Here is a 14,090-nt window from a genome sequence, read left to right on the forward strand (position 1 = left end):
TTTTGCATATCTGATTTGTGTAGCACCGTGCATCTCTCCGGACTACTTTTCATATTTTATTTGCGTAGTACCGTGGATTTTTTCTAACTACTTTTCATATCCGAGTTGCATGGTTCCATTCGTTTTTCCGGTGCCTCCTCAAATCTGATTTGCGTAGGGTTGTGCCATCATTCCGACCCGACCCATATTATTTCTCTTTTTCAATAAGGTCGTACCATCAATCCGACCTTTCCTATATAATTTCTATTTTCTAGTTGGGTCGTGACATCATTCCGACCCTACCCATATAATTTTATTTCTTAGATTGTGACCACTTTCAACCATCAAATCTAATACTCCGGTGTATGAGCATGTTCGGCCAATTTTTTGGTGACTTGTTTAATATCGACTCATCTATTGATTCCAACATGATCCATATACTTTATACTAGATTTTGAGCACTTCCGGCTATTTCTCTTTTTCAATAAGGTCGTACCATCAATCCGACCTTTCCTATATAATTTCTATTTTCTAGTTGAGTCGTTACTGGCTCTCCATTCTCTCAGTGACAAAACCCATGCTTTTAAACAGCAAATGTAGGATTTGAACTTCATGGGTTTGTGTTTTGTCTCTCAGTAACAAAACCCCTGCTTTTTTAGATCTATGACTCTAAAAAAGTTTCAAGAAAAAAACAGTATCTATATTTCTCGTTTCTCAAATATTACTTCCTTAAAATAAGGTTTACCCTTCAAAAAAAAATCGAGGCAAAATCAGTAAGCCAAAAGACTGTTAGAGCAAAATCAACTTCACTCCAGAAAAATGCCAAGAAAAAAAGGGATCGACTTAGATTTCTCTCTCTGTCCTTTCAACCTCTTATCAGTTTAAGCTATATCAGCACTGGATTGGAGGATAGCTCACATGCTGTGAGCCCTTCAATCTTCACCATGTGGTGAGGGATCAAATCACACGTACGTAATAATCCCCTCCATCCCCCTATCCCTAAATAATGAGTTTAAATTATACATATATCAGCATATACCCTTTTTTTTTACTGGATGTATGTATGGTGGATATTGCTTGTAGCGAAGTACAAAAAATAAATTATGGAAGAACTTTGTAGGGACTAACTAAAAAGTAAAATAACTTCATACCTCCATATCTAATCTTTGCCAAGTTCCGGACATGTTGAGAACAGACTTAGAGCATATAGGGCAGCGATACCTATACCGAAAGGGGAAGACGAGTACAATATGTAAGTTAACCATACAGGCTGATTGGCATGAAGAAAAAGAAACATAATAGTCATGTTATGGATAGAACTTTACTGGTTCTGATGGATCATCTCTGTGTGGCATTCCATATGCATTGTATGTCCACACTTCATAATTGTGGTGCCTTTCACTGAGTCGAAAAGAAACTGGACCGAACCATAAATTTACTATTAGGGTATAGTTCCAATCAAAACATATGAGCAAGTTAAGGCAGTAAGAGCCAAATGAAGAGTAGACTCAAACCTCATAACAGATGGGACAATGGTTCTTCATTGAGTTCTCCACACATAAGTGATTATCACGCAGCTCCACCGAATAGCAGGATCCTGTTGCAAAAACATCACGAAAGTAGCTAAAAGAGAAGTATTCCTAAAGCTTAATGCATCAGAAAAATAAGGAGACTTTGCGCATATGATAAAACATTAATTCACCTCTGATGACTTTTTATAAAGAAAATATTTATCTTCATCAAAAAAGAAAACATTTATTCTAATCTATTGAAATCCAGCAAACTATGCAGGCATATGTTTGAAGCCTTGCAGATGTGTAGGAAGGAGAAAGAAGTTGTACAGATTAATCTTTTATGACCAAGGTTTATTAACATCTTATTATAATCTTTTAGTTATAAAAGATTATAATGGATCACTGAAAAGACAAAGAACACTAATTGGTGACCTCAAGATGAGCGAGTTCCCCTTCCAGTTTTTGCCTTATTAAGACCAAGGTTTATTAACAGCTCAACTTTATCAGAGACTTGCAACTAAAATTCGTTCTTCGCCAACATGAATTTAGCATCCTCGGAACCTGCATCTTCCCATCTAAAAAGACTTACAGGACCTATAGACATGAGACCTTTTGAGTTAGACATACTTAATTTACAAGGAAAATGTACTTATGTTCCTTTATCCATTACAAGGATATGCCTGACTGGAACATACCACAACCATTATTATACAAATTTGGAAGTTAAAAGAAACTTGTACTTGACCACACATCATCAATAAGATTCTCCAGAACCATAGAGCGACCGATGAATCAAGAAAGAGAGAGAAAGGATTCAACCCTATTGACAGGTTTCCTCTCTATTCTGTTAGGATGAGCAGCTATAGCTATTTGACTTCCATTATCCTTATTGGTTTTATGTTATTTTATTTCATTGATATAGAGATGCATGTCGTGGCAGATCCAAGATTTTAAGGTCGTGGGTGCTCTCTTAGCTAAGGTGGCGGCGACAAATATAAAATGTAAACACACGAAAAAGCCAAAGGGGGTTCAACACACACACACACGCACACTATATATATATATATAAAAATTTTACCATATATAAACAATGTAATTTTTTTGTCGTCTACCTAGCTCCGAACCCACTTAGCTACCAATCAAAAAATGTAAGTGCATAAATTTACACTTCGTCATAAAAAAGACAATCATATTTGAATATTATAGCTAAAAAACAAAAAAAATTACAATAAATATTATTTTGAACAAAGAAAATAGGAAAAGTAGCAAAACGACAAGTGAAAGAAAATAGAAATACAATCAATATAACATAGGGAGTAAGGAAGAGAAGAGTTGGTTTGTAAAAAATTTAAAATGTGCCGACTGGGAGTCGAAACCAGATGCAAAACATTACAAAGGACCTTAAGCACCCACAAACAGCCACTGCGCCAATCAAACAATTTATTCTATGGGTGCTCGTCGTTTAGTTTTATACTATTCCTCCTAATTTCTATAGAAATATATTTAGTTGGATATGAAGTTAATGGGTGCTCGAGCCCCCGGGAGTCCCTATGTGGGTCCACCCCCGTGCATGACGCCAGTAGACAGCTATGAGATGGTAGATGTACAAAGCAATAATATAGTTGTACAAGATTAACCTTCCAGTTCCAAGGATATCCCTTTATTACCATATTTCTATCTAAGACTCAATGGAAAGGGCATTTGAAAAGTAAAATTTCAGAAAGGAACTGTCAAATGAGAAAAGTACACTTCCACAATACAGTTTTAGAACAAGCTATAGTTGAAAAGAATCACTAGTTGAGAACTTGAGATATAATCTACACCTTTCTTTATAAGGTAAGGGTTGAGATATAAACTACACTATTCAAAATTAAAAAAGAAATCGATCCATTTTGATACAAGGAAATCCACAACAGTAGTCAAACAACAAGGAGGAAGAGATGCCTTACCACACTTCTTGCAGTGGAAGAAGTTTTCTCGACCACCGACCCTGTTTCACCAATTACGTATATAAGTACCACAGGTGACATATATGTTGTTTAGATAGTTGGAACGAGTAAGGAAGTGTAAGGGCAGAATGGAGGCTGAATACAATATTATTTAGTGCATTCACCTGCAAATTCCACAGTCATCACAGTGAAACTGCCCCTTTGTTCTCTGAAAGAAAAGTAATTACTTAAATACAAGTGCATCAAATGAATTAAATATTTATTTGGTTACTCTAGCATCCAAAAATAGAACAATCTAATTTAAGAGAAAAATAAAATAGTAGCATTACATTGTCATCGTAAAATCTACAAATTTCACAATAGTACTCCCCAAATTTGACTCCACACTCTGAACAGATCTCAGCAACCTATTTAACACAAGACAGAAAAAAATTATCACAGACTATAACGGCTGAAAAGTCCATAAACTTGAGACACTCAAATGATAGATAAGTGTAGCGATAGAGCTTAACAAACCTGTTGTTCAGTGTCGCATACAGCACAAACAACCTGTAGCAAAAAATGAGATCCAACATCAATCCCCATAAAAGTTTCGAGTATTCATGAACAATCTTATCATCTGAGGAAATCAATAATATGAGCTTTACTCGTACTTGCTTAACATTGTGGCGCACAAGTTCGTGCCGTTCCTTGGGATTGGTCAAAGCATTCTGATTCCAACAAACACAAGCTTCAGTAAAAACCATACACAGTTTATAAAGCAAGGAAGGTCCATTTAACGTTTTGAAATATGGAACTGACAATAGTAAGGTCTCTTACTATTATAATGAAACAATAGCACCAGACCATTACAGAGAGCGGAAACTAGTTAGTATGTATGTTGGATCCAGAGAATCCCACATTAAGGGCAAAAGAAAAAATGAGTGTTTGTCCATCTATTTCCAAATAAAATACTTGTGTTCGCATGTGATAACTGGAAATTGGTTGTTCATAGATATTATGGATGGATTTTGACCTGCGACTTGTTAATTAAATTTTACTATTTGGGACAGTTAATTAGCAGCAGGACATACATGTAAAGACTAACCGACTGTTTAGGTTTTCCAAATAAGGATGGAGTATGTTCTACTTCAAAATAAGTGATAAAAGGGCTCCGGAACAGTGGCTGTTGTAGTATTTTTATAAGAAAGCAGCAAGCACCTTGGCCTCGTTGTGGCAGTGACGGCAAGTGAAAATTTCATTGCAACAAGGGGCTCGGAGTTTACAGCGTCGCCGATAATGATCACATCTATTTAAGGGACAGAAAATATGAATCATTATACAATTTTGACAGGAAAATTAACACAAAGTGGTGTATGCATAATTATGTACCCATAAAGCAACTTTCCGACATCTTGTCTATCGAGCTCCTCTTCGGTCGGCGGCGGCGGCGGTTGATCAACGACAAAATTGTCACCGTCTTCTTCCATGTAGAAGGTTCGAGAGTGGTGAAATTTGGTTGCGTGTGGGCAAATGGTGCAGTATATATCAAGTATTTAAGGGTGGGTTCAAGATCCACTACTCAGGGATGGATGGCTGCTCAAATTCATACTGGGCCCATTTAACATAAAACTTTACTACAGTATAAATTTATGTTTGTTAAAATTCATTAATCACACTATAACTATTGAAATTAATCATAATTAGGACTTCTTCATATTCATTTCATAACATTCTATTAAATTTTACTCTGAACCCGCATTAAGCTCTAAGGCTTCAAGTGAAAGGGATTCTTTACATAGATAGGTGGGTATGCCCTTCCTTTAGAGTCATAAAGCGTAAAATAAATAGCTCACTTGAACCTCTCTAAGTGTACTAGTGCTTGTTTAGCTTAGATCTTGTGTGCACTCATGTGTTTGGTTTGACTGTGTAACCAAACTCGCAAGAAGGTATGGCCTAACCCTGCTTCTTCAAATGTAATTTCTTTCTCAATGGCAATATATATGGTATATAAAAAAATAAAAAATAAAAAGATAAAAGATTAAATACTCGGAAAGTAGGTAAGCATAGAGGGAACTGTTATTGTACTACATTTGTTTGCAGTATAGGCAAGGATATAAGTATATCATTTAATTTGTTTGTTGTTATTATATATATAGATAGATAGAGTAATAAATTAGGTTGAAATATATATAACTATGGGGTGGAGAGACATGATTTCAACAGCTGGTAGCATTTTGATCCAGTTCATGAACGTATAGTACACATTTTCCTTTCCCTCCGAATCACGATCCAGTTCATGAACGTACACATTCACCCTGGCCGAGCAAGCTCAACATCCATCATTACTCCATTTTCCACTTTAATTTTCTCATACATGAAAAAACGATTCTTCAACTTGGACCCTATAATTTATAACAAACCAGAAAATAATCAGCTTTATTTAGCTAGCTAGCTCCATATATACATGCTAGCTACTGCACATCATATTCCACAAAACATACTTATAAGACATTTGAAAGTTAAGTTTGAGGTGGAGAAAGTAGAGCCATACAATGTGATTTTCATTTGATTCTCTACTCCAAGACAAGAAATATCATTGGATTAATTGATTTGTGCCTCTTTTGAAAAGCCTGAGTAGAAACATGTGATAATAAGAAAGAATTATAACATGTCAACAATTGGTGTGGCCACGAAAAGACCTGCTCAAAACTGTAATCCTAAACTAAGCTTAATTTCCAGTGCACTCGTCCGATTATATATATGTTTATAATCACCAACCAATGTATTGGAGGAATTTCTCAATATTCTTGTTTAATTGGACTCTCAACACTGGGCCATTACACTCTAAAAACCTTTGCCACTACACTAGACAATAGATATAGGTTAAAGTCTCAAGTATCGGATTATTTATATATAATATAACTACTCCATTATTTTTACCGGACACAAGGGTGTTCAGTGAAAAACGAATCATTGATTGTAGTAATGGGAGTGGTCCAAGTCAACATTGCAAGTGTAGTGGGGACAATGACCCAATAATAATTCCAACATATTTGGAGCTGGCAATTGGCTCTTTACTCTTCGCAATACACCAAACAAACCACTAATCTGTAACTATTAACTAAATTTTTCTGATAACACAATTGTACATTTGACATCTCTCACGTCTGGCCCTTTTCTTGTTGACACATTAAAAAGATTAGGGTATGGTGTTGGTTCAGGAATTAGAAATGTAGAAACTAATTATGTAAGATTTAGTCATTCCACATTTCACACCGCACCTAAAATAGTACTATTGAACAAATGGTAATATTTTCTGTTCAAAAGGAAACCTACTTGTGCCATGAACAGGTTAAGATATTATTGTCCACATTGAACCATTTATAATCCAGGGGTTGCACGGACAATATAGAAACACCAAAGCATAAGATTTACACAAAGATGTGGCGTTTAAGTGACAATCAGGAATATCAAGGAAAAAAAGTGCGCGGCTGAAATATTTAATGAAAGGGGAATTCAAGTGCCACCAACTTCTGAAAAAAAGTGGTGATATACTAACAACTGCACAAGTTGCCTACTCAGGCAAAGGTCAAAAAAATATCGCTGCTATTTCCTTGGCTAACAATCAAATCCAGCTGTACTCACTTCCATCTAGTGCCAAGAGAAGTCAATATCACCAAGGTATCAGCTTGTTGCCTCAGGCCAAGTACTTGAACAAGTTTGGGTTCTCTTTGTCTCTTTCCAAGTAGTCACGAGTGATAAGATCTTCAATCCTCTTTTTGATTGCTTTGAAATCAGGCTACACAGAAATTTTACATTATTTTTCGACACGTACAAGAGAAAATTCAATAATTAGAATAGACAAGCTAACACATCTCTCCAACTAGAGCCTATAACTATTTTTCAGGAAAAATCATTTGAAGGCAGAGAAGAAACTTGAGAAGGGAATACGATGAAATATATTGGCAAGTTTGGGTTACAAAGATGACACCTCAACAGAAATTCCAGCACTCTGCATATCCTACTTTATATATCTATAGATACCTCTCTTAGTTTTGAGGTGGTCACACATTCCTCAAACTAGAGGAAATAAACTGGAGGTGAGAAAAAATTTCAGGTAGTTCCTCCCGATACCTATGATAAAGGACAAGTAGTTGAATGGTTACTTATTTTGGACTGAATAACTCTCTTCATTTAAAATTTTGACCAAGACAGAGGAAGTTCAAAATACAACAAAAAAGATAGCTGGACACAGAGTCAATATCCTCCTGTTACCCCTGTGGTCACCCGTCATCATCACTTCTCCATTTTTATTTTTATTTTGAATAGTCGGTACTAGGAGAAGCAAAACAAGCAATAACCATCTAAGATATTCTATCAGCAAAGCGATCACTAGGACATTGATGACTTACTTTTAAAAATGAAAAGATGTTTTAAGTAACACGCAATTAGATTGCAAGAAAGAAAATGAAATGTCTGGCATAGAAGCAACAACATTCCTCCATGTCAAATTGAATGTCGTGGTTATTAGGCAGACCAAAATCATGTCCACTTTCCTAAATGGAATACCTAAACTGAGGAAATCCAAATGGTGAAGATGCAGCATACCTTAAACATGCGGCTCAATTGCTCAACACACTCCAACACGAGCTGCTGATGAGGAAGCACCTTCCGGCTCTTCATAATGCGCACAATACAAGCATCAATTGCATAACGTCTGTCCTTGTCAACATCCTCAACCACTTTTTTCCTTTCATCCACCGGAGGCAAAGGGATCTGAACGATACAAAAAGATCATTGAGAAAAAGTGTCCACAAAGCATACACAAAGTAAGCATCACGGCAAAATATAAGTAGCTCTAAACAGTATCTATACCCTAATCCTCCTCATTCTGTCAGTGAACTTGGAGTTAAATTCAAAATGATCCGTTGATGAAACAGTTCTATTGCTAGGCTCTTTGGTCAGAATTTTATACTTGGCACATGACAGGGATTGAAGCAATCTGATCAAGTCATCGTCAGCCAAATTTAACTGACTTTTGATATCTGAGTAACTCAATCTATCTGAAGCATTAAACAGTAATAGAGCAGCAGCCTGAAAATGAGATCATTAATCAGTAACCATATTTGGTATCAGAACAGCGATGCTGCAGCAGAACTATTTCACAAACTGATCACCTGGTAAGTTCCCACAATAAGTTCAATAGTTTTTGATTCAAACTTGCCATTGATATTGCATGTACCCAGTGAATAAATCCAGGTCAATTTCCTGTGTTTCGTTTTCGTCTGATAAAATTCCTTGAAGACTTCTACACACTTCACCTGAGATACCAACAGAGCAGTAAAACACCCATAAAAAAATAAAAATAAAAAAAGGAAAGATCAAATCAGCAGCAGAAATTGAATCATTATATCAGATGAGAAGCAGATCTCACCATTTCCACAGGGAGACTCAGATCAGAAGATTTATAACTAGGCCAAAAGCCAGTTGTAAGAACTGTGACAGTCAAATCAATTCCAGGATTAGCTGCCGAGTTGTTACTGAGATATTCCTGAAAGTGACTCTGATTTTCCTTCGCCAAAGTCAAGTCCGTAACCTGTTTTGTTATTTCAAACAATAAGTGTTGACAAGACAATTTGAACGGGGGGAAGATAAAATTAGTAGTACTATACACTCTCCTCACCATTCCCTCCATCTTTGACGTAAACTGTCCACCACACTGCTGCTTTAACTTTGTTAAGATAAGCCTTTCATGGTCATCATTGGCACTTTTATCAAAAAGCAGTCGCCGAGAAAGCTTCTTCCTATAAAATTATGAAGACAAATACATATTCAATGGTTAGAGATGTAACAAGGAACTAGTTACTGGGTCAAAAAAAAAATTGATGTAGCTTCCAACCTGTAGAACTCCGCAAAAAGGTCTTTGTCACTGATATACGCAAGAAGCTTGACCACCTATATGAAATATAAACAATTATGAAGTTATCCTGAAAAATCGAGTGACCACCAGAAAGCGAAGCTGGATATAGGGTTAGTGCTACCTTATCTAATGTCTCCTCAATAGCATCATCACTGAGTTTCTCACTCCCGCCCTTCTTAAGGATATTATCACAATAAGAGGCAAGGAGCTCTGCACTAGAACAGCCAGCAACAATTTTGTTACAGAAAACCTCAAATGCCTCTTTCAAAGCCTATAAAAGTTCAGAAGTTAAGACATCAGAAATAACATCTCAAATTATTCAAGGTAAAAAGTATAACCACGCAACTGTGAACAGCTGGATATACCTTGTGAAAGAGAGAGTTATTTGCAAAACTGTCGGTCACATATGCCATATATTTGTCATGCAGCTCAATAACCTTCCTAACAAAGACCTGAGGAAACAGATCGGACACAGTTGAACCATCTCCTGAGCTATATTACACTTAAAAAATCAACTTGAGTAGAAATTCAGATAAGTGGATTTACCTGCTCCTGTGAACCACTGGAACTTTCAGCCTGTAGAATTACATATATATCAGTACTTCAAAATGCACTGAAATCAGTTACTACCAAAAGGAAAAACAATAGCTCGCAGATCATAAGAACAGCATGTGGATGCAACTTCACATATATCTTTGTATTTCTGATAATGCTATTTAATCTACTCAAAGACTTGAACTCCTTTTTTTTCTAGATTATTTGATTGTTCTCAAAGATAGGTTGCTCTATGCATTCTCCCCTTCAACTTCCCTTGTTTTTTCCTACCCATACACCTAAACTTTTTCTCTACTAGTTCAAGAAGCATGGATATTAAAATAAGAAAAAGGGGACAAAAAAACATATTGCCAAATGAAGCACAACATGTTCAGTCAACAGACCTTGTTACTTGCTGAGTCTTCGGCCTGTTGCACCAACACCATGCCTTCAGCAGTGACATGCTGCAAAAAATATGTACCATAACAAAGTATTTAACCACCAAAAAAAACACTCAACGAAAACCCTGTAGTTGCTCAACAATTAAATAGAAGACCATACCTGCTTAAACATATTTGCAACTGGTTCCAAACCTTTAGGGATCCTGTGGAATAGCCTATACATTCGAGATAAATCCTCTACCTGACATGAAAAAGGGGTGGATCAAAAGAGGGGGGAAAAACAAGATCCTCACATAAGAAGTCAAATACATATTGACTAGTAGACACCTAATATGCAAGGAATTAATACCTTATCATCTCTAAGCAAAGCTCGGCATCCAGAATGCTCCTTCTCAAGCAATTGATTGGTATATACAACCAATAATTCATTTTGCACTTTCTGCAGCACAAGATTAGTGTCAATTGAAAAAATAAATGCAACCAGAGGCACTTTGAACATAACTCATTTCAAAACTAAACAGACTTAATCAAGTAAAAACTTAGAAAGTAGTGACCTGATAAAACCAAAATGAGACAAAGTTATATGCATCAATGTTTTTCATTTCTCCAAATAAAAATAAAAACATCACTGACCAACAGCCCTATTTTGTACATTTGGCTCAATGAAGAAAATGTGCTTCAAGCAAAAGAACAATGAAGAAGGAGATTCATTAATGATGCATAATCATGGAGAAACACCTCTAACTTAAAGTGGAAAGTTTTTGCAATTTCCAGTAGAATCTGCTCCAAAAGATGATCAGAATATCGACCAAAAGAAAGCACAGCATCTCACTGAAGCATAGTTGTAAATGCACAAGATGAATACATTATTCCTCCTCCGAGTACAATGAACAAACTAAATTGAAAGGTTTGGAAAGACTATTTTTCTTTCATTTCACAAGTATTCAGTTTATTCAAAGAAATCATCCAAGGGGAATGCAGTCAAGTATCCGACACCAATTAATGGGAACTCCAAGAAACCAACAGAATTAAACATCTAGAGAAGGGTTAAATAGTTACTGCAACATATCATAAATACAAAACAGTTTATTTTGAAGTTCTCAATAGCTTTTCATCAGTAGTTAAGATGCCAAGAAAATACTAATATTTCAATTTTCAAGTGCCTCATTCCAATACTGACCTCCAGAAGTTTTGTCTCGCTGCTTGAGTGCAAATAATGAGAAACTCTATCCTTCTCTTTTTTCAAGCACTCTTCTGCCTGTTTTAGAAATAACAGGTATCAGTATACATACTGGGATAAGGATACAACCAACTTATGCACTAAATAAAATTGCAGATAGGATCTTTACCTTCAACATATAATCTGGACAAGAATCTTCCACAATCCAGTTTGATGCTTTTCGAGAATAATACGCTGCTGTATCTTTAAGCATTGCATCTTCAAAGTCATTTTCATAGAACTCCATCTCCCCCATTCCAATTTCAACAAATATGCCTAGCACGTTCTTCAATAACGCTCTATCAATCTGCTCACCCTCACGTTCTTGATCAATCTGATAAAAAAGGATTATCAATGAGACTCTTATTCTTGGCGCATAGTATGATACAAAAGTGGGTCAAATAAAGAAGACATGAGACTTGCCAGTGCTATAACTGCATCTCTAGCTTTACTTTTCAACTCTTGATAAACCTATTATCAACAATCACAAATGTAAATATCATACACAACAACAGCATAAAGAGTATTTATTCCTATAGGTTGAATTATAAAAGATATGCAAGATAATATAACCAATATGATATCATATAGAAATGCTAAAGACTAACCAAATCACGGAAGCACGTCAGACCAACTTCATTAAGTGCAGGGAGTGACCTTCGAGCAATAAAATACCGATCAAGATAATGGAAGAACCGTGAAAGCCACCTGACCATAAGTTTATGATTTGCCCATCTTTTCACGAGCTCCCTCAGCATAAACTCATCGTGCTTCTCTCTCAAAGAAGATAGAACCTAAAAAAGAATATACAAACACATATGGGAAACTTGAATAGGAAAAGCTGAGCAATGAGGATGCTCTTTAGCCTGCTCACTACATGTGAGTTTGAGTTGGTGAATGAAGTATTAAGTTAGTATCACTAAATAAACCACCTCAATAACATAGTCCATACATATGTTTTGTTCATATGTTTAACAAATTCTGAATTTTGTGAAAATTTTGTCATGGGAACATTTAACCACTTAGTGGGTTACAAGTTGATAAAATTTAACTGGCACACTGATGTCATCAACAAACCTTCAACCCTGTGAGAAGCTAAGAGAATTTTCAAGCCAATGGTTCTTACTGTAGAATTGATGTATTCTTCAAAGGCTTCCTTGTATTTCTCATATAGCTGCTGAGAGTAATCGTGAGGGGGCTTCTGTGTACACATGTTATAGATAGTTCTATTCTTCAAATTAAGGAAAATTCAAAAAGGAATGCCAACCAAAAAGAGGAAAAGGTGAAAGCAAAAAACATAGTAATTTAGAAAAAAGGAGAAGCGACTATAAGCACAAAGAATGTTATGGATACGTGTAGAGCATCATGTACTCTTCGGAGCTGAATGAATCTGGATGGCCTTCTAAGATTTTCTTTAATTTTGTGATTCCCTTCTGCATGAAGTTCCATCCTTCCTCCAGCTCGATGGTCTTCATCTGGCTAGTCGTCATAAACACAAACTGCAAATGAGCAACATTAGCTTATCACAGCAGGAATTTGTAAAATCAAATCAACACTGGAGCAATAATCTATTAGAAAATATAACTAAATAATTATGATGATCACATTCACATGCAACTACAATATGCGGTTACATCATAATTTGGCTAGTTTAGTGTTCGGTTAGAGCAATTGATTTAAAAAACACAATGAATTCTTAGCCCCCAAAACCCAAAGGAAGCAGCATATACTCCTACCACCAATCAATCATAAACAGGATGGGATGAAAGCGGGAGATATATTACAGGATAAGGAATCAGAAAGAATAATTTTTTAAGCAAGCAAAAGCATTAATTTACAATTCGATAGGGTTAGGGTTTGGGTGGAATTAGAGATAGAGACGGAATGGATAAAAGGGCTCTAGATGGCGATGGAGAGGGGAGGAAAAACACGAAAGAGAGAAACATAAACAAACGTACAGCAGTTTGGTTGCAGAAAACACGAGGAGATCGCGGAAGAGGAGCGAGCAAGCTAGGGCAGACGAGAAGAGAAGACAGTGCAACCCAAACTTGCAAAATATACTTACTACTTTTTTATTTTATTTTTTTAACGAAAGAAAAAAGAGTTTTTTGAGCCTATAAATAGAGACAATTTCAGGCACAAATTGGCTATAAAACTCGGTCCATGAAGCCCAAATACACTCATTCATGCAAATGACACTTTTTTATGCTTGCTCTTAATTTTTTTCACCGAGAATTAATTACATTATATTCTTACTTTTTCTTAAATTATAAAAATTTAAGAATATCATATGCATCACTCAATGTCCTGATACATTGCGTTCTAAATTTGGATATATCACTGTAACGACTCGGAAAATGATAAGTTGATCTAGAGCCTAAATGTGAGGGTTATCGTCAAGGGTTAATGGCTAAGGGTTTTGGGTGTAGGCCATGGTGAGGGGCCAAGGCTGCCTAAAAACTAGGCTTAGCCACTGCCTACCATGACCACGAGGGTCTTCACGACCCGTGGTGGCCACCACAAGTCGTGGTGCCACCCTTGGTTGGCATGGCAGTGTGCCCTTGTAAGGTGCCAAGCCAAGGCTTCCCTTCA

At 36.2% G+C, this 14,090-nt stretch overlaps 2 protein-coding genes across 2 annotated transcripts; both read right to left on the bottom strand.

Annotated features, from left to right (window-relative positions):
• Positions 1 to 496: 496 nt before the first annotated feature.
• Positions 497 to 5,179, bottom strand: LOC102579648 (E3 ubiquitin-protein ligase MIEL1). The gene is made up of 10 exons (XM_006352746.2): positions 4,814 to 5,179; positions 4,643 to 4,730; positions 4,096 to 4,152; positions 3,959 to 3,991; positions 3,772 to 3,849; positions 3,607 to 3,650; positions 3,443 to 3,483; positions 1,494 to 1,576; positions 1,305 to 1,396; positions 497 to 1,200 (listed from the first exon to the last, which is right to left on the bottom strand). The coding sequence occupies exons 1-10, from the start codon at positions 4,909 to 4,911 to the stop codon at positions 1,125 to 1,127; spliced, it is 690 nt and encodes a 229-aa protein (XP_006352808.1). The 5' UTR covers positions 4,912 to 5,179; the 3' UTR covers positions 497 to 1,124.
• A 1,625-nt stretch (positions 5,180 to 6,804) lies between these two features.
• LOC102579979 (cullin-1-like) lies at positions 6,805 to 13,601 on the bottom strand. Its single transcript, XM_006352747.2, has 20 exons — positions 13,457 to 13,601; positions 12,852 to 12,997; positions 12,625 to 12,724; positions 12,107 to 12,292; positions 11,922 to 11,969; positions 11,629 to 11,832; positions 11,460 to 11,537; positions 10,629 to 10,718; positions 10,440 to 10,520; positions 10,283 to 10,342; positions 9,891 to 9,920; positions 9,710 to 9,796; positions 9,466 to 9,615; positions 9,324 to 9,379; positions 9,108 to 9,228; positions 8,859 to 9,020; positions 8,602 to 8,745; positions 8,300 to 8,518; positions 8,033 to 8,200; positions 6,805 to 7,223 (listed from the first exon to the last, which is right to left on the bottom strand). Exons 2-20 carry the CDS (start codon positions 12,986 to 12,988, stop codon positions 7,122 to 7,124), a joined length of 2,223 nt encoding a protein of 740 aa, XP_006352809.1. The 5' UTR covers positions 12,989 to 12,997; positions 13,457 to 13,601; the 3' UTR covers positions 6,805 to 7,121.
• Positions 13,602 to 14,090: the final 489 nt, after the last annotated feature.

Source organism: Solanum tuberosum, unplaced genomic scaffold, assembly GCF_000226075.1.
Source record: "Solanum tuberosum cultivar DM 1-3 516 R44 unplaced genomic scaffold, SolTub_3.0 scf00150, whole genome shotgun sequence".
In the NCBI taxonomy this organism is placed as follows: domain Eukaryota; kingdom Viridiplantae; phylum Streptophyta; class Magnoliopsida; order Solanales; family Solanaceae; genus Solanum; species Solanum tuberosum.